General features: G+C 45.5%; 1 protein-coding gene across 2 annotated transcripts in view; it reads left to right on the forward strand.

Moving 5' to 3' along the window:
* Positions 1-24,309, forward strand: part of tmem170b (transmembrane protein 170B) — a 75,252-nt gene extending 50,943 nt beyond the window's left edge. The window contains exons 1-3 of one of the 2 annotated variants that reach the window (XM_055055161.1): positions 18,430-19,110; positions 20,689-20,859; positions 21,474-24,309. In XM_055055161.1, coding sequence (XP_054911136.1) covers positions 18,948-19,110; positions 20,689-20,859; positions 21,474-21,604 — 465 coding nt within the window. In that variant the 5' untranslated portion in view covers positions 18,430-18,947 and the 3' untranslated portion in view covers positions 21,605-24,309. Of the gene's footprint in view, positions 1-18,429; positions 19,111-20,688; positions 20,860-21,473 lie in introns of those variants that run through there. The other variant, XM_055055162.1, reaches the window with a different exon arrangement.
* The last annotated feature ends 3,068 nt before the right edge of the window (positions 24,310-27,377 follow it).

Consider the following 27,377-nt stretch of genomic DNA (forward strand, 5'->3'; position numbering starts at 1 on the left):
CTTTATCTGGTCACAGGATGACTGCATCCTTTATGACTCACTCACCCATGAAGCATCGCAATCTTTGACATATTACTGGACAAGCACCGGCCTGGTGGGCCCCACCAGATGTTGAGGCCCTGGTGGGGCCTCACCAGGCCGGTGCTTGTCCAGTAATATGTCAAAGGTCAAAGGTCTGCCCCACCAAATCTGGGCCCCACCAGAACCCCACCAGGTCTGGGCCCCACCAGAACCCCACCAGGTCCTGGCCCCACCAGGGCCTCACCAGGTCTGGGCCCCACCAGAACCCCACCAGGTCTGGGCCCCACCAGAACCCCACCAGGTCTGGGCCCCACCAGAACCCCACCAGGTCTGGGCCCCACCAGGGCCTCACCAGGTCTGGGCCCCACCAGGACCCCACCAGAACCCCACCAGGTCCTGGCCCCACCAGGGCCTCACCAGGCCCTACCAGGTCTGGGCCCCACCAGAACCCCACCAGGTCTGGGCCCCACCAGGGCCTCACCAGGCCCTACCATGACTGACAAAAATAAAATGACCAAAATGAAAACCCCCCCAACATATTATAAAACACAAACAGATTCCAAAATATTTTGAAATACACTAAACTAATGTGACTCTTAAAAATGTCACAAAATACGTAGAAAATTTACAAAAAACAGAAACAATGTGCAGAACAAAAAGTAACAATAAAATGACCAAAAATGGAAACAATGAAGTTTGACCTCAGTTTAGTGTTTTGATTGCAACTTTCAGGTGAAAAACAACATTTTTTCTGTTGCTGCTTGGAAACGTTTTGCATTCAGATCCAACACCAACAATTTAAAATCTATGACTGACTCATAAACTGCTATTTTATGACAGAAATGAATAATATCTCTGCAGAAGGTCACTCTGAGTTGTTTTGGTTCATACATTGGTCTTCTAAAGCCGACCAGTCGACATGGAGATCAGAACCATCATCAGACAGGAACCGGGTCAAGCAGGAAGTACGGCTGGAGCCAGCGATAGTCTGGGCAACACGTTAACAGAATTAGCACATTCTGCTAATGTGTTGGTATAATGTACTGCAACATTGAAATCCAGAAGAGTTGTAAACTAACTTATTAACTAATTAGCCAGAACTTCCCGGACACATTTCAGCTATTAAAGTCTCTCTGCCTCCAAACCCGGCTGCGGAAGGCTGGACCGCGTTGGACCGCTGGAGGCACGCTGTGGGTTCTGGCTCGGGACGTTGGGAAGCAGAGCCTCCATGATTGATTCTGGAGAACTTGGAGGCCAAATCAAACCACTTCTGAGGCATTTCTGCAGCAGTTGGTAGGGAGCGTTATCCCACCGGAACGTCTCCACGGAGGCTGGACTGGGTCAGCTACCATGTTCGAATTGGCGCCGCCGTTGAAAGTATCATCCACAGGAATGCTGGGCCTCTGGGCGAACATTGTCCAGATGCCCCTGGTGCCTCTTCTAGATCCTGAAGGACGACTTGTTTCAGTTTTTCATCGGTCGTCTGATCACCAGATCATTTTTACCGAGTTTTCTGCCTCCTCCAAATCTCAACGCTTCCTTTCCCTTCCTTTGGACCTCTGCTGTCAGCGCCATGTTGTTTCTGAAGAAGAACCAGAACCTCCCACACTCCGAAGGCTTCATCTGTGGAGCAAACAGTGTCAGTATGCAGCAGTCCCCACTGGGAAAATCTCGTCCTGCTGTGGAGACCCTGCAGACCCCCCTGACCTCTGACCTCTGCTCTCCACATGTATCTGAGTCTGATGCGTCTTCCGGACCCTCCAGGGAGGCTCTGCCTCAGACGGACTGACAGCGTTGTGTGTTCTCGGAGCCGACAGCATGCACAGGGAGCGTGTTTTCTCAAGGCCTCGTCTCCTGTTAGAAAAACAGTCCGTTTGTTGTGCGAGCCGCTGGGGGTTCAGTCTGTGCTGCTGAAGGTCGGTCAGACGGCTATGAAAGCTGAAGCGGCATGCAGATGTTGAATCTGACACAGATCTGTTGATGGTGAGAGCAGTTTCTGTTTTTCACTGTCCTGGAATCATTTCCCTGGAGAGTTAGGACAAAGAGAGAGGACAGACTCCAGGACAAATTATGGCTTAGAAAATAAACCTAAGCCCTTAGGATCCGACAAAACATCTGACAGCGCATTTACCATCAACAAACATCGCCGGAATGCTCTAATCTGAGGATTTACCAGATTCTTTGGCAGTTGTGAAACATAGAAGATCTGCTTATGCTCCTGAGATGATTGCATCAATTATCTTCCTCCAACTGTCTGCAGAAGACAGAAGCTTTACCTCTGCAGAGTTTTCATCTGGCACTGTGGGTGTTTCCTCCAGAGATGGAGCTGCTTCTGTAAGAAAACTGGATTTTGGAAGTTTCTCAATTCAACTTTTATTTTTCAGTTGTACTCCAGATTGTAGATTCGTCTTATGTTGGTTCACCTGTTGTGCAGGTGTGAATCCATCAGCAAACCTCAACCAAACAACAGATTTAGACCCACGTTATGAGGCCGTCCGCTTCCAAACCTACTCTGGTAGGATTTGTTTCTGGTGTGAACACAGAACGGCCTTGATCCAAACCCATTACTGGAAATGTTTGTGTCTTTGGACTTCACAAGCTGCATCAGAGCAGAGACCCTGAGCCCTTTAGTGTTGCTGGTACTGTGAGTATCTGATATTGTGCCTGATCTTCAGTTTTCTGCTTCGCAATGCTGCAATCAGTCTGTTGCGGGTCCGGGGGCGCCGAGCTTCGGGTTTCATTCGCTGCATCGCTGTGATCCTCATCCCAAATGCTTCCCACTCAGCAGGTGAACACTCTTCCATTCTGAAGTCATTCCCACTTTGAGGCAGACGATCACACTCTTCAGGTCCATTCATGGTTCTGGAGAGGAGAGTCTGCCAAATGGGCAAGCTTCAAATTCAGGGGCAACAGTGTGGTTCTGGTTCTGGTTGTGGAAGACTGGACCAGCTCTGCACAGTCCATGGAACTTCACTCAACTGGTGTTCTTGTTTTATGGAGTTCGGCCCGTCCCTGAGGAACCGGAGCCTGTGGGCCCCTGTGAGACCCTGTAGAGGGCGCTTTAGTAATACGGGTCATTTTGTTCGGCCGGTGTCAGAGCTTGGATCGCATTGTATGCAGTAAGTGTTTCTGGTGACAGTCAAACTCCGCCAAAGTTGGCCTTTGTCACTGATTTTGATCATAACCTTCATGACCAGTTTCCAGGTGCAGTCAAGCAGTTGAACCACCTGCTATTTGCAGGTGGTTCTGTTGGCTTCACTGGACCATAATGTCCAGTGTCCTGAAGCAGATGGAGGTAAATCACACACCTTCTGGCTGAGATGTCTTGGCACATAAACTGTTAATGAAAGTTTAATCTGCCACAACGAAACATCCATCAATAACCTGACACATTTCTCCAGTTATTCACTGCAGTGGAAACCTTGGAGTTGACTTGTTTTGGTCCTTTATTGTTCACGTTTGTAAGTTTTCCATTGTCTAAGCAATGAAATATTAGAGGCGAGTCAGAATCAGTCAGAATGAAACCAGTTCAAATCCGGATGAGAAGTTTGTTTTTTAATGTCTTCAAACTCCATGCACATCTGTTTTCATCCTAATGAATAAAAAACTACCAGGAATATTAATATAATTCTGAGATTAAGCCAGAAAAAGACAACAGCTTGTAGAAGGATTTCAGCTGCCGCATTTTAATCACAGATACCTTTTTGGTACCTTTTAAACCATCTGACACGACGCTTAAAAATGTTGAACAGCAGCTGATGAACCATGGAATAAGATGCTGTCTTTATTTAATGCTGTTCACATTTTTCTGAGTGAAGATAAGTTCAGGCATGAATTACCTCAACAGTTTTTTGTCTTCTGTTTGGAGACGGTGCTGTCATCCAGCAGACGTTTATCATTCGACACGCGGCGAGCCGCTGCCTCATCCAGAGCTCTAATGATGCGTGTTGAAGCCATCGGGGATCTGACACAAAGACTGCTGGGAGAACTGGGAGAAACATCCAGAGCTGTGGTGTCAGCACCTGTCAGAAGCAGAAAAATGATCTGGAGATGAAAGCTGAGCCTCTTTTCTGTTTCTGCATCATCAGAAATTCATTTTTCTATTTGAATGGGGCAGTACTGTGTCTCTTTGTATAGCATGATCAAGTTACTATGTTGCCTTTAATTGTTAAAAATTCTGTATTTATAAATTTTTATTTAAAAAAATTACTTCCTGATTTAACGCCTTGAAATTGGGTCTCTGTCTCCTTAAAGCTGCTGCTCTCTCTGAAGCTCCGCCTCCAGGAAGTCTTCCCAACATGGTTCCTCTATTAACCCTTTAACATTTTTACCAGCGTTGCTCTGAGCAGCAGCTGTTTGCTAATTGCTACTGGCTAGTCTGAAGGAGCTGAGTGGGGGAAGAGCTACGTCTCAAAGGCGGGGCGTTTCGCAGCTGAATGGCTGCCATGGAGATAAGAGGATTTCTTAAACATACATGAAAGAATCAAAGCAACCCTCAAGGAAACAACATGAACACAATGGAAAGCTTAAAAAAGTTGATTTGATACGAGACTTTAAATAAATGGCAATATAGTCCACTTCCTGCCTTTGGAGCGGTCTCTGGTCCGCTTGGCGTTCACATTGAAACCGAACCCAGACCGAGGTCTGCAGGACCAGAGGTCAGAGGTCAGACCAGGAGCCACTTTTGGGCAGAGATATGGAAGCTGGTCAGATGGGAAGATGGATGGTGCTAAATTCATGTCCATCCTGGAAGGAAACCCGACAGTCTGTGCCGACGTAAAGTCCCAGAACGCCACCTTTAGACCACCTGCAGGATGATGTCATCAGGCTTACCTGCAGCGTCTGGCTAGGTAGCCATTATCCTGTCTGTTGTTACTGCAGAAACCCGGCGGTTCGGTCCGATCAGCAGCTCCTCCGTCTGACACGTCAGAAAGTGACAAACAGAAACCACGTCTAAAAATGGACCTGAAATTATAGTTATTTCATTTCTCAGCAGCTCTGAGCATTTCTAGCGTCTCGGTTTGTTCCTTCCTCATTAGTGATCATGGTAATTAATTCATCACAATTAATCACATTGTACCTGAAAACCACATAACAGAATAATCAACATTTTGATTCAAAAACTTTGAAAATAAAAACGAGATTTCTCATTTTGCTCATAATCTTTGTAAACTCATTGCTGAACTGTTGCATTTTGTGAAACCTGAATAACAGTAAATTTGTCTTCTGTCTACTGACTAACATCATAATTCAAATTGGTCTAGTCTGTATTTAAAGCAAGACTTTAAATCATTTGAGGTCAAAGTTCAATAAAAGTTCTTTTATTTAAGTTTTTTTAATATCATCCTCCATCTGAGCAGATTTTTTGGGCCAAAACCTTGAATGTTTCCAGGACTGACTGCAACCCGGTGAAAACGCTGCGCAGGCTTCGCTCGTTGCTGCAGCATCTGCTGGAGTCCAATCTGAATTTAATTTCACACCCGTCTGTGAAGAAACGACACTCTGACTGGCAATCAGCGAAGCTTTACTTTGGCACGGATCGGTTAATGAGTCGTCCTCTCGGGGTAAATGTTGTCTGGGAGAGAAACTCACAAATTAAACCAAAACACACAAAGAATCTCCAAAGTATTTGTCCTGCATCAGCAAAGCTGTGCCGATTTGCATTTTTAATTTGTGTCGTGGTGCGGGTGGAGGGATCGCTATCTGGTGTGTTTTCTTCCCACCAGAGGATAATCCCAGTTTGTCTCACAGAGCAGCATAATGTGATGCAAATGAGTTCATCAGGCTGGGAGACGGAAATTAACTTGATGAGGAGCAGATAGCTGGAATTTCATTCTCAGAGCTTCGACTCATTTAGGAGACAGATGAGTTTTTATTTCAGAGACAAAGAGACGATTCCCAATCAAACATCGGCTGGTAAATATAGAAACCCGCTGTCAGTGTCCAACGTTTCTGCTCTTTGAGATAAAATTTAACAGCTTTTTTATCGTTTGATGGAATAATCCAATCACAAAAAGACCCACAAATACCTGAGATCTGCTTTAAAACTACTAGTAAGACCAAATATGAGTTGAAGTGCATTAGTATTCCACTGGAAACACGTCTTAGTGCTAATGTGGAAGCTAACGCCCAGTGACATAAATACTCCTCCTTTAAAATTAACTTTTTATGCCTTTTTTATTCTAACTGTCCAATAATAAACTAAAAATGCACTATTTTATTTCAATAAAATACTTTTATAAATCATTGAATATGATTCAACTGATAGCGTTCTGATTAACGTCGATGTTTGTGATTCTAGACGACGATTATTGAGAATCTTCATGACTTTTTTTGATAAGGATCTCATTGATCTGTAAAAAATCTTCCTCTGCTCGATCAGAAAGTGTCGATGTGCAGCAGCTATCAGATTTACTCCAGGTGAGACCTGAAGGGCCGCACGGGGTCCTTCAGAGGGCCGTGAACGGCCCCTGAACCGTACCCTGGACCTCCTGCTGCGGTGGAGCTGAAGTGACCCGTTCTCTGCAGTGATCAGAGCCGGCAGAACACGGTCGGTGTGAAGGTCCAACAAGCGCCACCTGCTGCTTCCAGAGCCAAAATGACGGGTTCCTGAGCGACTCGGTGTCTCTGCCGTGAGCCCGTCTGATGTCGACCAGAAACCCGACCGGTCCTCTAGATCCGGCTTTCATCGCCGGGCGTTCGGTTGGACCTTCCTCCCCACGGTTATCCAATCACCATCCTGCCACGACCACACGGTCCAGTCAAAGTTTTCCATGGCCTGGGCTGGTGAGAGCTGTGGTTTGGGGTTCAGGAGTTGAGAGGTTCTGCTGGGTTGGTGGATCCATGTGGGACGGGTTAGCCTGTTATTACGGCCATCTGGGAAGAGACTTACCGCCGCGGTTCTGGATCAAACACAGGTTCTGTTGTGGACCTGGAATCTGTGCAGCTCAGACGCATCAGAGTTAAAGTTTATGATCTGCTGATGAAGAAACGGTCGGTGACCCCGAACATCTTCTGGTCCTCAGGTTGACCCAACGGGCTGCCAAACCAGGAAAGACTTTGAACTCTTAAATTCTTGGATTTTGTCTTTTATTTGCATCCAGGGGTTTGAGGGTTGGAGGAAATATTAGGCCCAGACTAACTCATAATCTTAGCAGAACAAAGATGCAATAATGCCAGATTACAGTTATTCAATAACAAGAAACAGTCATTTAAAAAAACAAAAAGACTTCTGCTGTTAATAATAATCTGATGCTGATGTGATAAAAGATCAAATATCTCCTCATCCGTAAAACTCTTAACTTCAATAGATGCTCAACGTTACTCATTTTAATTATTTTATAGAACTAAAGTTACTGTTTCATTCTTCTAATATTAGATTTCATCCTTGTATTTTTGCAACTTTATTCTGGTAATATCATAACTTTATCCTCATATTGTTATTCTGGTATTATTGCGACGTTATTTTACATTTTTTATGACTTTATGACTGTACTATTATAACTTTATTCTCTTATTATGACTTTATTCTGGTAATAAAATGACCTGACAAGGCTACTCACTGGTAAACATGATGCTATTTAATGCTAGCTTAGCTTCACTGAGAGGCTAACTACTGTTAGCACTGCAGCAGTTCCTGATTCCTGCGTCCAATCAGATCGCTTAGAAGCAGAAATTAACCCCCGATTGGCCGAGAGACGCGACGCTTTACGAAACCCGCTCGTTTACTTCATCATTCATTACATCCTGGTATTTTCACGGTCTTTGGGAATCTGACAGCATTTCTGACTCATCCGTCAATAAAACCTTTGGTTTGGACGTCCAACCATCTTTCTGTGTCTTGATGTCAGAATCGGGTTCTGTCCCTCAGTCTGGGTCGGCCCCACGCTCCCTGTGAGTCAGCTGAGCCCAGATCAGACCTGCATGCCTTCCCCTTGAGTCAGCTCGGATCCAGGACCCACCGAGGTTCTGCTAAATATACCACATGTTGGAGCAGAAAGCTGCGTCCTGGTATGCTGCGCCGCGGCCAAGCCGGGCCGCCAGGCCCACAGCCAGGCGCTGATACTCTCACAGGGAGGCTGGAAAAGCTCGGCCTGATCCGGTCCGATTCACGGTCTCAGGCTCGACCCGAAACATCCCAGAGAACTTGGTGCTGTTTAATTATCGAAGACAGAATCAGCCGAGCTGACTGGACCAGACGCCATATTTATATCGAGAAATGGACGAGAAGACGAACAAAAGTTTCACTCTGAAGTCCAACAACCTAAGTCATGGTTGGGTGTCCAAAGCGCGTTTGTGGCCCTTTGGATAATTTAGTTTGGGCCCCATCTGAGTTTTGGCCCTTCTGGAGTTTGGAGAAGATGCACATGGAGGATTTTTGTATTAGACATATTTTTTCCAGATGTTTGTATTTTAATTCAACAAAATGTGGAAAACTTTTTCAAAAACTGGTCAGTTATGAAATGAAATGAAAACAGAAAAAGAGTCGAGGATTTTTAACGTTTTTCAGAGAACATTTGTGAACAGCTTCACAGTTTGGTTGGTGTGACCAGAGGAAGGAGAGCCGCTTAGATTCTAGGAGGCTGTTCATGTGTGAGCCGGTTGGAGGACAAGGACAAACTGGCCCAAACTGGTCAGATCAACACCAAACTGGCCTACATCAAGTGTGGCTTGTTTTAGAGAATGAACTAAGAGTTTCCGCCTCTCAGAGCAGCCCTCCCCTCTCAGCTCCTTCAGACTAGCCAGCAGCAATTAGCAAACACCTGGTGGAACTGTAAAAATGTTGTCAAAGGGTCAATAGAGGAGCCATGTTAGGATGACTTCCTGAAGGTGGAGTTTCAGAAAGAGCAGGAGCTTCTTAAAGCGACAGAGACCCAATTTAAAGAAGTTTAATCAGGAAGTAAATTTTCTATTAAGTGATATATACATACTTTTTAATAACTGAAGTAAAGACAGTTGCTTGATTGTGCTATAAAATTAAATCTTGCTGCCCTTTTCCAAAAATAAAATCTGTATTCATTCGGTCAGGCTTTTGAAGATCTGCAATCCGCCAGAAAACTGCAATCAGTTCAGAATTTCAAAAAGCTCCACATCACTTGTTTACAGTTTGATGATGTGCAGTGGATCAGAGCTGCAGGACGTTTTGATGACGTTCCCTCTGGGTTAATGAAAGGGCAGGAAAACATTGTGTCTTTCTCCAATAAAGTCCTGATGTTTGAGTTTTAATATACAGGAACGCTATGCATGACAGGCATCCAGGGTTTCAACATCAACCCTGATTTTACTTTATGTGCTCATTTCTGGGTGTGAACAGTCAGAAAACCCGGGTTTGAGACGTGCTGGACCCAAGCTGCTGCTTCTCTGTTTACGTAGCTATTGGCTGACTCGGGTTGGCTGGCTTGTGCAACACATCAGTTGTAACGGCCTTAAAAGGAGTCACCTCATGGGGAATCTGTCCTGTTCGTACTTGCCTCCTGAGGCCTCAAACTCAGCAGAAAGGAGGGGAGATGGATGTGGAAATTTACCCCAGAAGAAGAAAGCAAAAATACCACAAAGATACCAAAAGCATCAGATCTCTGAGGTTCTGGATGTCGGACCGATCTCAGTCGGTGGATTCTTACCTACGTCTATAGCTACGTTCTTCCCCTGTTGGTAAATAATTAACCTGAGTTCTTTCTCCATTCTTGCTGCAGTAAATTCCCGGCTCACCTGGAAGGCTCCACTGTTTGCACCTGTCCCGTTAAACTGTCCAGGCATGAAAGGAAAGCCGATCAGGAAATGAAATCACTCCGAGGAATGATTTACCGAACTCCTTCAGCTTTCAGTTACTGCTGAATGGTTTGTTTCCAAGGAATTTCCCCACCTTCAGGGGATGACTTCAGGAAAACACTGTGACACAATGCAGGAGCTTTCAAACCTTTGGGATTTTTCCAGGTTTTGACACTTGAAGCTCAGATGACGTGGATTCAGAACCCAGGAACCCATCGGATCAGCCTGGATCAGTTCAAAGCACAGTTAGCTTCTACCTGGCAACGTCCCAGGTTCTGGTCGGCCATCATCTGAACATTTTACTGTGAAAATATTTCAACTGGACATTCAAACATAAAAATTAAGGCCGTATTTTTTAGTATTTCCCATGAGCCACTTGGATTTCAGGATGATGGCCATAATGATGAATGGCGGCCATGTTCAAGATGGCCGCCGTTTTTTGATCCTTTTAATCCAATCATTGCCATTAAGTGTTTTTTATTTTCATGACTTGGATTGAACTTTGTGTCACATTATCAGGTTCTGATTTCATTCATATCACTTCTGGTCCTGAAGAGCCTGACAGGTCAAAGTTCAATCAAACTCCAACTCGGATCAGGAGTTTGATGGTAGAGACACGATTTTTTATCAGCGCAGACAAAACAGATAAAAGACATCAGTAAAAGATTTGGGTTATGTGTTCCCAAACACAAACTCGCCACACTGTTTATGTCATGGATTTAAAAATAAAAAATTTAAATGTCTTAAATTCATTTTAAATATTGAGTTGTTGACAAAAAGTCTTAAATTTGTCGTTGCAGGATAATTTAACCTCATATAATCTGTGTAGTATGGAGCCACATTTAGACATTTTCACCAGGTTCTGTGAAGGCTGAGGCTACCGCTAACTCACTGCTAACGTACCCTTTCTAGCTAGCTGCTGGCTGCTAGTTGTTAGCTGCTAGCTGGCGTTCACAGCCTCCCCAACACGATGTTACAACTCTGGAAACATTTGGATACTTTCTCAGCTCCTTTCTCTTTTTTCTCAAGGCATATTTCTTGATTTTGGTCATGGAAATAAAAGTAACTAAGTCAGAGTACAGTGGAAAAGAAACAGTTGTAAACTGGTGATAAATATAGTCTGAATGTGAAAATGGTGAGTAAGCAGCAGTGTGTGTGTGTGTGTGTGTGTGTGTGTGTGTGTGTGTGTGTGTGTGTGTGTGTGAGTGTGTGTGTGAGAGTGTGTGTGTGTGTCTGTGAGTGTGTGTGCGTGCGTGTGTGTGTGTGTGTGTGTGTCTGTGAGTGTGTGTGCGTGCGTGTGTGAGTGTGTGTGTGTGTGTGTGTGTGTGTGAGTGTGTGTCTGTGAGTGTGTGTTTTCAGGATTTTATGGTAAAGTCCAGAAGTGTTTGTGTAGGTGACTGATTGTGTCCATGTGTGGTGCAGGAATCCGGAGGCCACATTATGGGAAGAGTGAACAGAAATAGCTCTGCGGGATCCGGGCCTCGGTGACCTACTACGTACTACGGGTTCTGTTTAGTCTAAACGTTGCTGCGTTTCAGCGTGACTCACACCAACTCCTCCAGTTCACAGGAAAACCTCTGCGTGGGTCTGGGGATGATCTTTGCATCGTCGTTTTGCTCCGGTTAAGGATGAGCGGATGTTGTCTGAGGGCAGGTTCTGTTTCCGACCCGTTTGCCGTAAGCATCCCTTTTATCCTTTCATCCAGGAATGACTAATCGATTAAACGGTGATTTATGTTCCCTCAAACTGCCCTCAGTTCAGCCTGAATCGAAAGCATTTATCCACTCCTGACAACAAACAGAGAGTTGTCATTTTTATGTACAAGAACGTCGATATTTCATGTTCTGGTAAACAAATATGCAAACCGTTGAAGCTGTGAGATGTTGCTCGTTCTTTTTCCAGTCAGCAGTCGGTTGTTTTCTGGGATCTTAATGTTTTCCGTGTGTTTAAACTCCAACATGAAGCAGGATTACGTGAAAATGTCAGTTGTGTTTTGGTTGCTATGCCAGAGTTTTTCCTGTGGGTGGCTTTGTTTGTTTTCTGCTATATTTCTTCCTAAATAAAGTGTAAAAATAAACTCAGAGGGCTTGTTTCATAAATCGCATTTGGTCTGTCACGTCTCACCGCGGCACATAACAACAAGGCAAACAACATTCTTTCTGTTGCTAAAATAGCTTCTCGCCACAGATTTTTCTCTTCTGTTGTTTTTTGCAACCAGATCTATATTTTTTTACTTTTTATTTCAGTGTTTTTGTGCGTTTATCCAAGAAACTGTCAACTGCACCAAAAAGCTGAGCACATTTCTCAGCAGGAGCTGCCATGCTTCATGCAACACAGAGCTCATTTTATTGCTTCTTGTTAGAAAGGCAGTGGAAGAGATTCAGTTGTCATGCTTTTAACACTCTTAAAACTTATTCAACGATATCCTGATGTGGAAATAATGCTAAATTTACTTAAGACGTCTTTACAGAATATTCAACCTTATTTGAAAGTTTTGTGAATTTAGGACGTTTACTCAAAACATCTGATTTTATGGAATATTCATACTTATTTCAATGTTTTGATGCAGTGAAACAGACAGATGTACAGCGAGCTTTAGCCATAGCAGCGGTTCCTAAATTCTAGCTTCTAAAACAGAAAAGTCAGATCCTGGAAAGCAGACGGCTCACGGTGCCAGTCTGTCTCTGTCTGCAGGTTTTGGACTCAGTGAGGAGATAAGATGGGCAGATTGGAGTTCCTCAGGTGTGTGTCCTCGGTCCCGTCTGTTCGGTCAGGATAAGGATCTGACATCAGCTCATCTGGAGCTGAACGGCAGAGCAGTGTGATGTAAACGTTCGGATCGGGACGAGCAGATCCAGACACCGATAGTTCTGTCGGGACAGACGGCTTTGGCTGCTCCGCCGACTCAAAATATTTCCGTGTTGGACTCGTCCGCATACCGCTGGCATCTGCTCCTCTGGTTCCCGACTTCCAGACAAATTGCCGCAGCGCTGAGATGGATACGGGTCTCCTGGGGGAGCCGGCTGGAATAAGCGAAGTTTCAGACTCGGTCCCTTCCACTGGCTGCATTTCTGCTTCTTGTAGGTATGCAGCCATTTTACAGATGAGCTTCCTGGTTCCTGCAGGCTGGGAGGCTTTTAGCAGAACTTTATCTGTTCTGATGCTGATTTAATTCAGACTAGAGACTTTTTTTCATCCAGTTCAGGAAAATGATAAATTATGCAAATGGAAATTATTGAGCTCGTTTTAATTTGTCATGTGATTAATTGTTTATTAATTGATTTATTGCGACAGGCCTACCTGTCTAGTTATATTTGTCGATGCTGTTGCAGTGATCAGTGCAACTAAAGATGGATGAGCTTCTCTAGATCTTTTGGGAATTTCGTCCTTTAATCCTGGAAATGTTCTTCAGGTGACAGAAGGCCGACTTTGCAACCGTCTTTATGTGGCTCTGCAGGTTCAGGTCCATCATTGCACCCAGATGTAAGGTTGTTTACAGGTGAAACTCCATCAGAGCGTCTATGGACGCGACTGGGTTTACGACTCAAAGGGTTGAAGAAGCAAAAATTTTAGCTACTCTTTAAAAATGCTAAAACGTTTAAAATATGTTTTAATAAATGAAATAAAAGCAGATTTGGGTTCTTTAAAGTTTGTCTCAAAGTAGAAGTCAGTTGATAAATAAATAGCTGCTATGAAACTAAAGAGAGATGTTTGTTGAAATACTTTTTATTGTGCTCAATATTTTCCATCGTAGAAACTTTTATTTAGTCAGTAGTAATTTTGTCTCCACCTGCTGTGGCCACAATCAGTCAGTCAATGGGCCAAAAATGGCCCCCAGCCCACATATTGGACACCCTTACTGTAGGCCATAATGTATCCTTTATAAAACATTTATGCATTTTAATTGATCTCATGTAATTCAATCATTTTTGAGTCGTACTTGTGTGTAAATCTTTGATAAATACAAACTTTAAACCTGTTTGTTGGATGATCAGGGAAAAGTTTGGTTCATATAAATCATTAAAGGTCCAGGATAAACAGGAACTTTCTGCCAGCGATGAGGGAATGTAAACTTGTCAGGCATTCGGTTCTGGCCGCATCTAAGCAGCAGCCGCTCATTTCGTTACCACAACATTCTGGTTCTGCTGCTGCCTTCCAATAAAAACCCATCAGAGTAGAACGTTATTAACGAGGACAAGTAAATTACCCGACAGACCAAAACAGAAACTCTGGGCCCTCAGGGAGCCGTTTCCTCAATGAGAGAGCCGACATGAATCAGCTCGTCCTCTCCTGACTGGAGGAGCTGAAGCTCATCATCATCATCGGTCACGTCTTCAAAGGGACGTCTTCCCTTTAATCAGGCCTTCTCGCTGCAACAGATTACCGCCTCCACTGCTTCCCAGAGAAACTGGGACTGTTTTCCAGACCAGCAGCTCCAGATCAACCTGCTGGTTGTGGTCTGGTCCTGGTTTTACCTCCGTTGCTCCAAATGGATCCGGGTTTGTTATGAACACCTGCCGTCAGCCATCAAAGCGAGCAGAAACCCCCGGCGTGTGATCCTGCAGCCGCTCAAAGGAAACCGCAGACCACCCCCAAGACCTCCCCCCAGACCTCCCCCCTCCTCCCCCCGCAGCAGACCGGCTCTGCTCACCTGTCAGACCAAAAGCATTCCTAGAACCAGCCTCCAGCCTCCCAGTCCGCTCCAACTGGGATTCAGGGAAACAACTGGTTAATAATCTGAACTGAGCACCAGCATCCTTCATGTTTTAGATGTTTCATCGCCCCTGATCACCTGTTTATCAGCTGCTGAACCAAACCAGCGGTTTTGTCCTCTGGGTTTTCTCGTTCTGATCCACCTGAATGTAACGAATAGTTCTGTACCGGACCTCTCCGGACCCGATGCAGAACTCAGGGACATGTCGAAAGCATGAAGGACAAATACCATGTTAATGTAGCACATTAGCATTAGCCTCTGCTACATACCATGTTAATATAGTGCTTTAGCATTAGCCTCATTAGCTAAGTATCATGTTATTTAGCTAAAGCTATATTAATGCTAAAGCATTTATATTGTACTTTAGCATTGGCCTGTAGCTAAATACCATGTTATTGTAGCATATTAGCATTAGCCTCTGCTACATACCATGTTAATATAGTGCTTTAGCATTAGCCTCATTAGCTAAGTATCATGTTATTTAGCTAAAGCTATATTAATGCTAAAGCATTTATATTGTACTTTAGCATTGGCCTGTAGCTAAATACCATGTTATTGTAGCATATTAGCATTAGCCTCCACTAAAAACCATGTCAATGTAGGACTTTAGCGTTAGCCTCTGCTAAATACCATGTCAATGTAGGACTTTAGCATTAGCCTCTGCTAAATACCATGTCAATGTAGGACTTTAGCGTTAGCCTCTGCTAAATACCATGTCAATGTAGGACTTTAGCGTTAGCCTCTGCTAAATACCATGTCAATGTAGGACTTTAGCGTTAGCCTCTGCTAAATACCATGTCAATGTAGGACTTTAGCGTTAGCCTCTGCTAAATACTATGTTATTGTAGCAATGTGCTAGATCTGGTCACTGTGGCAACCGCTGGGCTGAAGGGAACCAGTTCAAGACGCCAGTTTGAACTGGACAGAGAAGTTCTGACCCGGTCAACCCCAAGTCACCTGAGAGGAGACACACCTGTCTGAGGGGGGCAGGAGGGTAAGAGGGGCAGGAGGGTAAGGGGGGCAGGAGGGTAAGGCAGGAGGGTAAGGGGGGCAGGAGGGTAAGGGGGGCAGGAGGGTAAGGGGGGCAGGAGGGTAAGAGGGGCAGGAGGGTAAGGGGGGCAGGAGGGTAAGGGGGGCAGGAGGATAAGAGGGGCAGGAGGGTAAGAGGGGCAGGAGGGTAAGAGAGGCAGGAGGGTAAGGGGGGCAGGAGGGTAAGGGGGGCAGGAGGGTAAGAGGGGCAGGAGGGTAAGAGGGGCAGGAGGGTAAGAGGGGCAGGAGGGTAAGAGAGGCAGGAGGGTAAGGGGGGCAGGAGGTAAGAGGGGCAGGAGGGTAAGGGGGGCAGGAGGGTAAGGGGGGCAGGAGGATAAGAGGGGCAAGAGGGTAAAAGGGGCAGGAGGGTAAGAGGGGCAGGAGGGTAAGAGGGGCAGGAGGGTAAGGGGGGCAGGAGGGTAAGGGGGGCAGGAGGGTAAGGGGGGCAGGAGGGTAAGAGGGGCAGGAGGGTAAGGGGGGCAGGAGGATAAGAGGGGCAGGAGGGTAAGGGGGGCAGGAGGGTAAGAGGGGCAGGAGGGTAAGGGGGGCAGGAGGGTAAGAGGGGCAGGAGGGTAAGAGGGGCAGGAGGGTAAGAGGGGCAGGAGGGTAAGAGGGGCAGGAGGGTAAGAGGGGCAGGAGGGTAAAAGGGGCAGGAGGGGCATCAGGGAGACAAAGAGGAAGACATCAGGACTCTCAGATTCTCAGCTCAGATTCAGTTACAGAAAAAAAGAAACAAAAAGCTGAAAATCTGAGGGCTGAAGAGAAAAGCTTTGTGAACCGGTTCCAAAGAGCCGCAGGTCCGAACAGAACCTGACCGATTCCCGCTGGGATCCAGTTACCACTAAAATCCCCACGACCCAGAGCCACACAGAACCAGAACCAGTTTTCCTCCGTGGAAACGTTTCCTCTGGAAAACAAGGAGAAGGAATCCACCTGCTGGCCGAGCTGGGAATCGCTCCGACCCAGACGGAGAACCATCAGAACCATCAGAACCATCAGAACCATCAGAACCATCAGAACCATCAGAACCATGGACACTTCTGGGCCTTCACTGCAGTTTAGTTTTATTCATCTGGGACTTTTTGTCTAATTCAGTGAGTTAAGTTAAATATTTAGTTTTTATTGGTTACAGCAGTTTTAGTTTTTTTCATATTTGATTAATTTTTAGGTTCAGATACTTTCTTAAAATATGGATCAGTTATTGTTCACTATTGTGATAAACTATAATATTGCTGTTATTTCCAGTATTACTATGGTAATTATGGCACAATAATGCTAGAACATTCTCAAATTAATAAACTTTAGATTTTAATGAATATTTGACACTGAAAAACATTTTAAATATGCAAAACAAACAAAACAGAAACGAGTCATAAAGTCTGTAAACATTATCCTTAAAAAGCGAAACCAGTTGAGACCAAAACACCAGTATGGAAACTTTTATCACCCAGTTTTTGGTAGAAAGAGAGAAATTAGATGCAAATTGAACTTATTGGGTTGATTTATTGATTATTCTGACAGGCCTCATCAGTTCTGGCTGCACTGGGAGGAACGTCCCAAAGAAAGACGAGACGAAGAACGAAGGTGTTAAAGGTCACGGGGTCAGCAGTTGTGAGCTGGAGGTCAATCTGGTTAGACACATTTTGCTGACGGTTTCCCAGAATCCTCCTGTCCTCAGAAACATCCAGCAGTTTTTCACCTGTGAACTCGGGACGGTTCTGTCAGCGAACAGATTCTTGGTTCTGACTGGGTTTTCCAGACGTCGAGTCCGGAGCAGCAGAACCTGAAGCTGAACTCTGCCTTAGAGGAAGCTGCGTCGATCCGAACGGTGTCAGATGTTACGTCTGAACTGGGTCGGCTCTTCTTAAAATACTCGCCGCTCCTCAGAGAAATGATCCAGAACATCTCGGATCTACAGCCAGGTTTCCTCTCCGCTTCCCTCCGGCTGCAGGAGAAACAGCAGAACGCTGCCAGACTTTCCCCTGCTCTGTTCCACAGCAGGACCGGTCCGGTCCGGTCCGGTCCGGTCCCGGTCCCGGTCCGGTCCCGGTCCCGGTCCGGTCCCGGTCCCGGTCCGGTCCGGTCCCGGTCCCGGTCCGGTCCCGGTCCCGGTCCGGTCCCGGTCCCGGTCCGGTCCGGTCCCGGTCCCGGTCCGGTCCGGTCCCGGTCCCGGTCCGGTCCCGGTCCCGGTCCGGTCCCGGTCCCGGTCCGGTCCCGGTCCCGGTCCGGTCCCGGTCCCGGTCCGGTCCCGGTCCGGTCCCGGTCCCGGTCCGGTCGGATCTGCCTCAGTCACCTGTTTATTCAAATAACATTTTATTTACATTTATCTGCAAAACTGGCAGGTTGAATCTTTTCTTAAATGTTTTAATTTTCTGAATTGATTGAATTGTTTTAGTGAAACAAACTAAAGAAAGAAAAAGACAAAAACTGCAGCAGTTTCTCTGTCAAGCCAACCAAACCCTGTTCACATTTACCTTTCTCTATAATAATATGTCTAAAACACATGAAGTTTAACGAATTGGTATGACTATAATTAATAGCAAAATATTTAAACCAAATAAAATAAACCAGGGTTTAATTCAAGCAAGAAAAGTTTCATAACAGTGGATGTATTATTATTATTATTATTATTCATTTTTAAGATTCACAGAATATTAAAATGTTATCTTTAATGCCTTTGTGAAGCAGCGTTTATGAAGGTAAAATTTGGCAAAGGATGTAATATTATTGATCAACTATTGAACTTTTTTATTCCTAATTTAAATTCCATATTTGATCCGTTTCCAGAATAAAACATACAAACATTAACATCACACTCAAAAACCAAACGGCCTGTTGATTCCAACCGTCATTTATTTTATTCGTTTCGCTTCTGAATGACGTCACGGGATTTAAATGAACCGTAAAATTGAGACGCCTCAGCAGCCAATCAGGGAGCTCCTCTGTCTCACGGTCGTCAAGGGCAACGTTAAAGCGGCAGCTCAGGCTGAATGTTAATCAGAAAGATTAAATAAACGCAGATTTACGGTCTTATTATTTATTTATTGTACATTTTGACCCTCTGATATGTTTTTACTCATATTTGTCAGACGCGTCGCTTTTTACGTCCTTGCGTTGCGCATGCGCACCGAGTCCCATCCACAGAGCGGTTTACGGCAGCCGGATCTTGGAGCGGAAGCCGTCAGAGGGCTGCTGGCCCTTTAAGGATGATGCAGCGGGACCAGCCGATGTAGGACGAGCTGACCGTCGGTGCGCCTGCCGCCGCCGCTGCGCATCATGGCCTCCGCACCGCCGAGGACCACCCGACCACCCCGCGGCCCTGCCCTTCCCGCAGCGGAGACGGACGTCAAGCCGAAGCAGCGGCACCGGTAGAGCCGCGCCGCGCCGCTCCGCCCCCTCCGCCCCGGTCTCCTCCATGCCTCCGTCCAAAGCCAAGTTCAGCGATCCGATCAAGAGGCCTGCGAGCCCGGGCGACGGCGGCGGCGGCGGAACCATGAGCCGGGACTATTCCGTGAACCTGTCGGTGCAGCAGGTGCTGAGCCTCTGGGTCCACGGCGCCACCCTGAAGGACTTCACAGGTAGGACCGGAGGGGCCGCGAGCGGCACCGCGAGCGTCGCGCCGCCGCGAGCGGCACCGCGTCCATTTTAAAGCGGAAGATAAAGCAGGGACGGTGAGCCAGAGTGAAACCAGGGATAACATGAGGTATTATGGGATGCAAAACCTGATCCTCCCTTTGTCCAACCTGAGCTCCGGGTCACGTGAGACCATCAGAGTCGCATCATTTTTTATTTTATCGCTTTACATCAAACGACGCAGACCCCCATCTGCGTGAACCCGCCGCTGCAGAAGCGTCAGCGGCTTTATCTGCAGGATCCCGGCTCTCCATCCGCAGCGTGGAGTCACGGTTGGTGTGTCATGTAAACACAAGATTGCAGCAGCAGAGGCGGAAATGTGCTGCCACCATCTCCACCCTGAGTGGAGCAACCAAAGCCTGCCACGCTGACTCAGCAAGAAGCGCATCTGGAGTTTGCGGTCCCGCTGCTGCGCTGCGCTGAGAAGCAGCAGCAGCTGATTGAGATGCTTAAACAAATCAGCTTCCTGTTTATGAGATGTGCGGTGGAGCAGTTTCTCTGAGACTTCCGGAGCCACAACGGACCAAAGCATGAGGTCCAGTCAGGAAACATGGCGCTTTGGAGAGTTCAGAAATAAATGCTCCAAGAAACAGAAAATAAATAAGTCTATCGCACTTGTCAAACTCGAGGCCCGGGGGCCAAATCCGGCCCGGCGTGGCTTCTTGTGTGGCCCCTGAACTCCAGAGGGACTCATAATTACACTACTGCATTATTATGAGTTTATTGCAAATTTTCAACAAAAATGGTGGAAAGCATTGGATTAAATGTCTAACTCCTACCTGTAGGTGGCAGTATTCTCACTTTCACTCCATTTCTGCCCCAGATTTACTTGATGTCAACCGACAGTCTGATTGATGTGAAGCAACAAAAAGTCACATTTCATACTTTAAGCACAAATACTGAAAAATGTCTTTCAATATTTCCAAATCAGCCACAAAATCACAAAACCCTGGAGGGAAAGAAATGTGGAAAAACGTTTCATATTTAATGTCAAGACATTTTACCTGAATCCATAGATTTATTTACCACATTCATATTTTAACAGTTTGTTGATCAATACATAGTTGCCATGAGTGAACAGGCAGTGATCCGCGCCACTGATCCGCCATCTTGGTAGGCCATCGCAGCGCAGATGAACAAACAGGAAGTACCCTGACCCTTCTGACCAACGTACAAGGGAAATCTCTGCTGTTGGGATTTACTCATACCAGACAGAGAATATGGATTGTTTATTGTTGCCATAGCAACTGCCATGAGTTACAGATGCCTACCAAGATGGCTGCAAAGTTCCCCGAAGTGTGACATCACAGAAAACTACGTATTTATACAAATATTTATTTCTAGACTTTATTCCTCGTTGGTAAAAGTTAGTGTCTTTGTTCCCTCCTTTCCTTCCTTTTTCCCTGTGTTCCTTTATTCCTTTCCTTCTTTCTTTGACTTCCTTCCTTTCCTCCTTGTGGTTCAGTATGTTAGATGGTGATGTTTTGTTTCTGACCTGCTCTTCCTCTCTGCTCCTCCTCCAGAGATGTGGTACTGGGTCTTCCTGTGGTGTCTGTTCTCCTCGCTGTTCCTCCACGGCGCCGGCGGTCTGCTCATGTTGGTCATGCTGCAGCGCCACAGGTGGGGCCGCCTCATCACGGTGGTTCTGGTCAGCGTCGGCTTCCTGGCCTCCCTCTCTGGAGCCGTCATCACAAGTGAGTGACGCCCCTCCTGTGTGATTCAGTTCAGGGCCAGCAGGGGGAGACAGAGGGCGGGGAAGGAAACATCACAGAGGTCCAGTTTGATCAGACCCAGAGTGGGAATGTCTCTCTGCTCTCTGATTGGTCAGAAAACAGGAAGTCCTGTAGCAGGGGGAGACAGAAACATCTCTGGAGAACCTGGTATAATCCAGAATGTTCTGAAGACTCTACTGGGTCAGAACCATCGTGATGCTCTGAGCTGATGGTTCTCTGAGAAAACCCCTCAAAGTTAAACTGGGATTGTTGGAAAAACTGGAAACAGGATCAGAATTTTAACTGGGAGGGAAAAAATCCAACTTCCTGTGACCCGGTTAGAGTCTGAACGTCAATTCTGATGGAAAGGAAACCCGAGTCAGGTGAATCCACCAAAGATTTTTCAGAAAGCAGGAAAAATAAGGATCCAGGAATAGTACTGGAAAGTTGAGTGGAAGGAAAAAGTAGACTTTTTTTAAAAGCGCCATGTTTTAGCTTTTAAAGATCATCAGCGTCCTGACTGGTTATCGGAACATCCTGTGTGTGTGTGTGTGTGTGTGTGTGTGTGTGTGTGTGTGTGTGTCTGTGTGCTGCAGGCGCGGCGGTGGCCGGTGTGTACCGCGTGGCGGGGAAGGGCATGGCGCCGCTGGAGGCTCTGGTGTTCGGCGCGGGCCAGACCTCGCTCTCCATCATCATCTCCTTCTCCCGCATCCTGGCCACGCTGTGAGGTCGAGGGGCGGAGCCCGGCGCCGACCCGAGGGCGAGGAGGAGCGCTCACGCTGGCCGCAGCACAAGGCGCCCCCGCTGGCTCTGGAGTGTTACTGCAGCCATCCCTGGACCAGATGGAGACTCATCAGGGAGCTGTGGTTCTGAGGTTCTGGTACCAAAATCCAGCTGCTGCTGCTGATGATGATGATGATGACTCAAACCTCCAGATCAGAAGAAGAGGAAGAAAAAGCTTCAGCACTTTTATGTTAAGTGAGGAGGAGCAGAAACCAGCAAACACTGGACCAGACTGAAGGTTCATCAGCAGGAGTTCCTTCTTCTGGTCCCAGTTCTGGTCCCAGTTCTGGTCCCAGTTCTGGTCCCAGTTCTGGTTCCAGTTCTGGTCCCAGTTCTGGTTCCAGTTCTGGTCCCAGTTCTGGTCCCAGTTCTGGTCCCAGTTCTGGTTCCAGTTCATGGAGATGTGGGCGGAGATTCCTGGAGTTCAAGGACCACAGCGACCAATCAGAAACGCATCCTGATATGATGCAACATGACCCGAGTCATTGACGCGCCAGGATGTCGGCCATGTTGTGAGGGGCAAGTCTGGTGTGAAAGCTGAGATGAAACAAAACAAAAAATGATGAATAAAAACAGAAAATAAAAAAAATCTAGACTTAAAAACGTCTGAAGAACAGAAAACCAGCAGCTGCGTTTCATAAAGTCTGTTGTTTTCCTGAAAGTATTTAAATGCTAAATTTGTTTTAACAGTCTATAATTTATTAATAATATTTAATAGACAATAATTTTATAGTCTTTTTATTAGATGTTAAATTATGAATAGTTTAATTTATTATTAATAATTTTAAATGCAATTGATTAATAGTATATATAAATAATTACATTGACTTATTAAATTACTGTTGAATTAATTTCTCAGAAATTAATTATATTTTATGGATAAATTAATAAACTAGTTGTTCAACTTGTTAAATAGATAATAAAATATCAACAAATATTCAATAAATTGATGTAATTATTAATATAAATCTGTAATTATCCAAATAATCCAAACGGTTTTCGGGTTTTGCACGTCGACGCTACAAGTTTTTCAAAACTTTTTAATGTTTGTTTTTAATCTTCAAACTGTTTTATTTATTATTCATTTGAACTGCAGATGACTTATCACTGAATACAGAAGGAAAAATGTTATTAATTATTAATCTTTGCAGATTTTTACTGGTGTAATGTGAAACTGATGAGCTGCTGTACGCCCCTCACAATATGGCGGCGCGTCACATGACCAGAAGCATCTTCAACATTAAAGCCATTTAAGCAAACAGCGCCCCCTGGAGGAAGCAGGACCCGCAGCACGCCCAGCAGCCGCAGATCAAATCAAGTCTTTGCCAACTGAACTTGTTCAGTTTAAACGTAAAATCAGATTCCAGTTAGTGAAGGAGTTCCTCAGAGCTCAGCGCTCGGCCCACAACCGGTCAGCCCACAACCAGTTCTGATTCGTGACGTTATTGGACAGTATTAGGAAACAGAAGTTTGAAATCTGAATGATCTCCAAGCGAAAAAGTTTTCACACCCATTTGTCCCATTCTGAGCACAAACTTTGATCAGTTCACTGGTTTTATTTGATAAACCTCCACAAAACGAAAACTAGACGGAAAGTCTTAGTTTTTATAGTGTTTTAATGAATGTAAAAATCTAAAAAGTGCGGCATGTTTTCTCTGTTTGGGTCTTCTGTAGGTTTTGTTCCAGAATCATTCTGGGTTCTCCATCCAGCCTCCTCGTCCCACAGCATGATGCTGCCAGCGCCGTTTCTCACTACAGTCTATAATCACAATTAATAAACATTAATTAGTTTTTGTGAAGCAGATTCTCCTGCCTGACCTGGACTGCTGTTATTTAGGGGCATCAGAGTAAAGGGGGATGGACACAGGCTGATAAAATCCTGTGAAGTTTTATAGTTTCCAGCAGGAAGTTTAAGGAGCTGTTGCTGTGGAAATGTGCGAAAGAATCCCAGATTTTCCAGACATCCGATTGTTGGGGTCACCCAGGCTTCCTGAACACGGTTCTGTTTCGCCGGGCCGGGCCGGTTCTGGATCAGAGACGTCCCGTTCGGGTCTCTGAACCAGAACTTGGAAGCGGCTCTCCTTGGCTCCTGGACACGTTTCCTTCTGCGACTCGGTTTGTAAACCTTTACGTTCGGCCTGCCCCGTTCCGGGCCGCTCTTCAGGTTACACCAGGGGTCAAAGGTCACAATGCCAAAGCTTTATTCATCCCGTTTCATCTGGACTCTGCAGGCAGTTCTGAGTTTAATCTGAGGAGGTTCTGCTGGCTCTGCGTAACGGACCGGCAGTACCGGCTCTGAGCACCAGAGGACAGCGTTGCGCCATCATGCAGCAGCCAGTGCTGCAGCATTCTGACCAGAACTCTCTGAGGACGTTCTGAACGATGCTGCCGGTTCTGGCGACCTCTGCAGCATGACCATGACTGAGGCATGGCCGGGGGTCAAAGGTCACCTGCAGCAGGACATCTGTCAGACGGACAGACAACCAGAGATGAGCCAGCCGTGTTCATACTGTAAAATATTCCCTTTTTTAATTTTATACCAGCCAGACCTCTGATATTTATAACTACTGCCTATTTATGTACAAACTGATCTGTACTGTAAAAACTCTCCAGTCGTTGAAATAAAAACCTTTTGCAATATGAAAGCTGTTCATAATCCGTTCAGAGTTTGATTGTTCAACTTCTGCAGTTCCCAGAAATGATCATTTTCCATTAAATACATTTTTTCACAACAATCTGAAGACATTTTGTGAAATATGATAAACCGACTGAAACTCATTTTATTTATGTCATTAAGTACTTTGATTCTGTTTGGCTAGTCACACTGGGCTTTCAGAACTTTATTAAGGTTCTGATGAACTGAACCATCCAGTTAAAGTTTTTAAAAATAAAAATCTAAAAAGTGTTTTATTCATTCATCCCCAGTGACTCCAGTCTAATCCATCCCATAATATCTCCTCCAGTCTCTGCTAGCAGGTTTTCTGCTCCCCCACAGCATGATGCTGCCACCACCGTGTTTAAAGTGAGGATGGTGACTCAGCTGCTGCGTCCTGCCTGGTGAATCTGACCTTTAACCTTTCTCCTCGCCCCAGGGCAGATTAATCCTCCCAGGATGTGAATCTCTGCAGCTCCTCCAGTGCCGCCGCAGCCTGACTTGGTAGGTTTCAAGTTGAAACACGCTCTAATGAACCATTAATATTCACCAGACGTGAAACAGTTGTGGAAAACACAAATTCTCAAATTAGAATCAGATATTTGGAGTGTTATTTTGGTGGCTGTCTGACTCTCAGCCAATGCAACTCAACAGATGTGTTTCAAATGGTTAATATTTAACATTTCAACATAAATACTTGAAGCACATCATCCACAGAACACAATAGTGGGAAATAGCAGGTCCTAAACGCTACCACAGCTGTAGCATATAGAGGTTTAACATGGTGTGCGTTCAGACTTTATGAAGTTCCAGATGGAACCTTTGTATTCATGTGTTTCTGGTACACCTGTAATTCAGACGCACATCTGCTAACAACAGCAACGGTTGGATAAAAACGTCAAATGAATGAATTAATTTCTGCTTGTAAGAGATCTGATTGGACGCTAGGAAGGATTATTGCTCTGTTCAAGTTGTGCTAAAAGGAGTTAGCCTAGGTTACTATGCTAGGTTAAGATAGCATCTCAGTGCTAACATCAGCATCCACAGCCCACATTTCTGATAGTTGAAAAACCCAAAGAAAACATTAAAAACTATCTTTGTTGTCGAGGTCATAGGTCAATTTATTCCTTAATTTAGCAGTAAAATGGTTTCTGTAGTGAAAATGTTGCTTGTTTTATTGATCTATGATTTTAGATTTTAATTAATTCCAGACTCTAAAATTAACTTGATTAAAAGCTTTATTCCCACGTCACATTTCTAATAAAACTCTGCAGCTTCAGGACTTTAAGCTCCTGGTGAAAGGAGGCGGCAGTGTCATGCTGTGGGGTTGAAAAATGTAATGTGGAAATATTGAAGCAAGTCTGAAGACATGAAACAGGAAGTAGATGATGGTCTCTTAAAGGGACAGTAACCGTCTGTGGTTCGGAGCGCGGGAGCCGTTTTAAACATGGAGGACGTGATTCTGGACTCGAACGCGCCGTCTCACATCTGACGTGACCTTTGGTCTTGGGCCTGAATGGACCGCCCGGGGTTTCGCTCCCTCCCTCGGCCGGGGAAAGCAGGTCGCCGCTTATCAGCCTGTTTTTTGTTATTTTGTTCTTTAGCAGCGAACACAGCATGTGACAGCGGCGGCGGCTTTGGTCCAATCAGAGCCCAGGCTGAGACGCGCTGATAAGTGGCCAGCGGCAGGAAGTGTTTCATAAGAGGCCAGAATGTGGCGGAGGAATTTCTGCGTGTTTGATGGATGTTTGGTGAGCCGAGCCGCACAAACAAAGACGTTTTCCCTCCGATCCCAACATTAATCACAGAAACGCTGCAGCGGCATCGACTGGGAAATCTGATTACTCAGACCGGGAAAATGTGGGAATTCCTTCCCAGCTCTCTGACTGGAATGTTGTTTTTCAATAGTTCTCTCACACAGGAAGAATGTTTGCTCTGCAGATACTTTCACTGCCTTTCTACCAAATTACCAGCATCAGGAAATGTTTTTAAACTCATTTCCAGATAATATTTGCTCCATGTTTCTCTAAATCTAGGCTGAGATGCTGAGTCACATTTCCCTCCATAAAATCTGGGAATAAATCAGTTCCTCATCATACATGGACCACAAAGTGTTTAGTGAATATAATAAACCTAGTTTTTATTGATCCCAAAGGGAAAAGCCTGCAAGCTAAATATTACCTTCAAATTAAATATCTAACGTGCAACTAAATGCTAAGCTTACTTTGGTATTATAACTTCATGTTTAGTTTCAAGCTAAGTATTTAGCTTGCTAACTTCATGTTTAGTTTGAAGCTAAGTATTTAGCTTGCTAACTGCATGTTTAGTTTGAAGCTAAGTATTTAGCTTGCTAACTGCATGTTTAGTTTGAAGCTAAGTATTTAGCTTGCTAACTTTGTAAGTATAAATGGTTGCCCGTTTCCTCCCTGTGTTTGTTCTGATCTATTTGGTTCTGTCCATCCCGGTCCATCGTCTCGTCTGTCCAGAGGACATTGTCCCCGTAGTTTTGTCCTCCCTTCAGGTTCAGCTCTGCTAACCTTGGTCTGGCGACCATCTTGTTTCCAGAGAGAAAAGGTTTTCTCCTTGGTCCCTTCCAAGGTGGTTTAGTGAAAGTTTTTCCTGTTTTCTCATGAATCATTTCATGAACATCATGACAGAAGCTGGTTTCAGCTCCTGTTTTTATGAAAATACAGAAAGTTTGAGACGTTCTGGCGGTGATGTGAAGCCCTCCTGATGTCCTTCAGGCCGGCTCCGGGCCGCTGGCTGCTCCTGTTTCCTGGACAGGAAATACTCCAGAGTTGAGTGTGAGTGGAGACGAGGCGACGGCTGCACGCCTGCTCACAAATAACAGCCGACCCTCCAGAAGCCCCAACAATGGCTGGCGGGCGGCCGAGCCTTTGACCCAGCAGGTCGCTCCGCGGTGTCGGCCGACTCTTTGTGCTGCAGCTGTTCATAAAGTGCAGCACATAAAGATCAGACGGCGCACAAACAGTGAGGACTCGGTCCGATCAGCGCCGGCCGTCTGGACCGAACCGAGCCCAGACCTTTGGGATTCAACGGTTGG

This window comes from Poeciliopsis prolifica, unplaced genomic scaffold, assembly GCF_027474105.1.
Source record: "Poeciliopsis prolifica strain line A6 unplaced genomic scaffold, Auburn_PproV2 SCAFFOLD041, whole genome shotgun sequence".
Classification (NCBI taxonomy): Eukaryota; Metazoa; Chordata; class Actinopteri; order Cyprinodontiformes; family Poeciliidae; genus Poeciliopsis; species Poeciliopsis prolifica.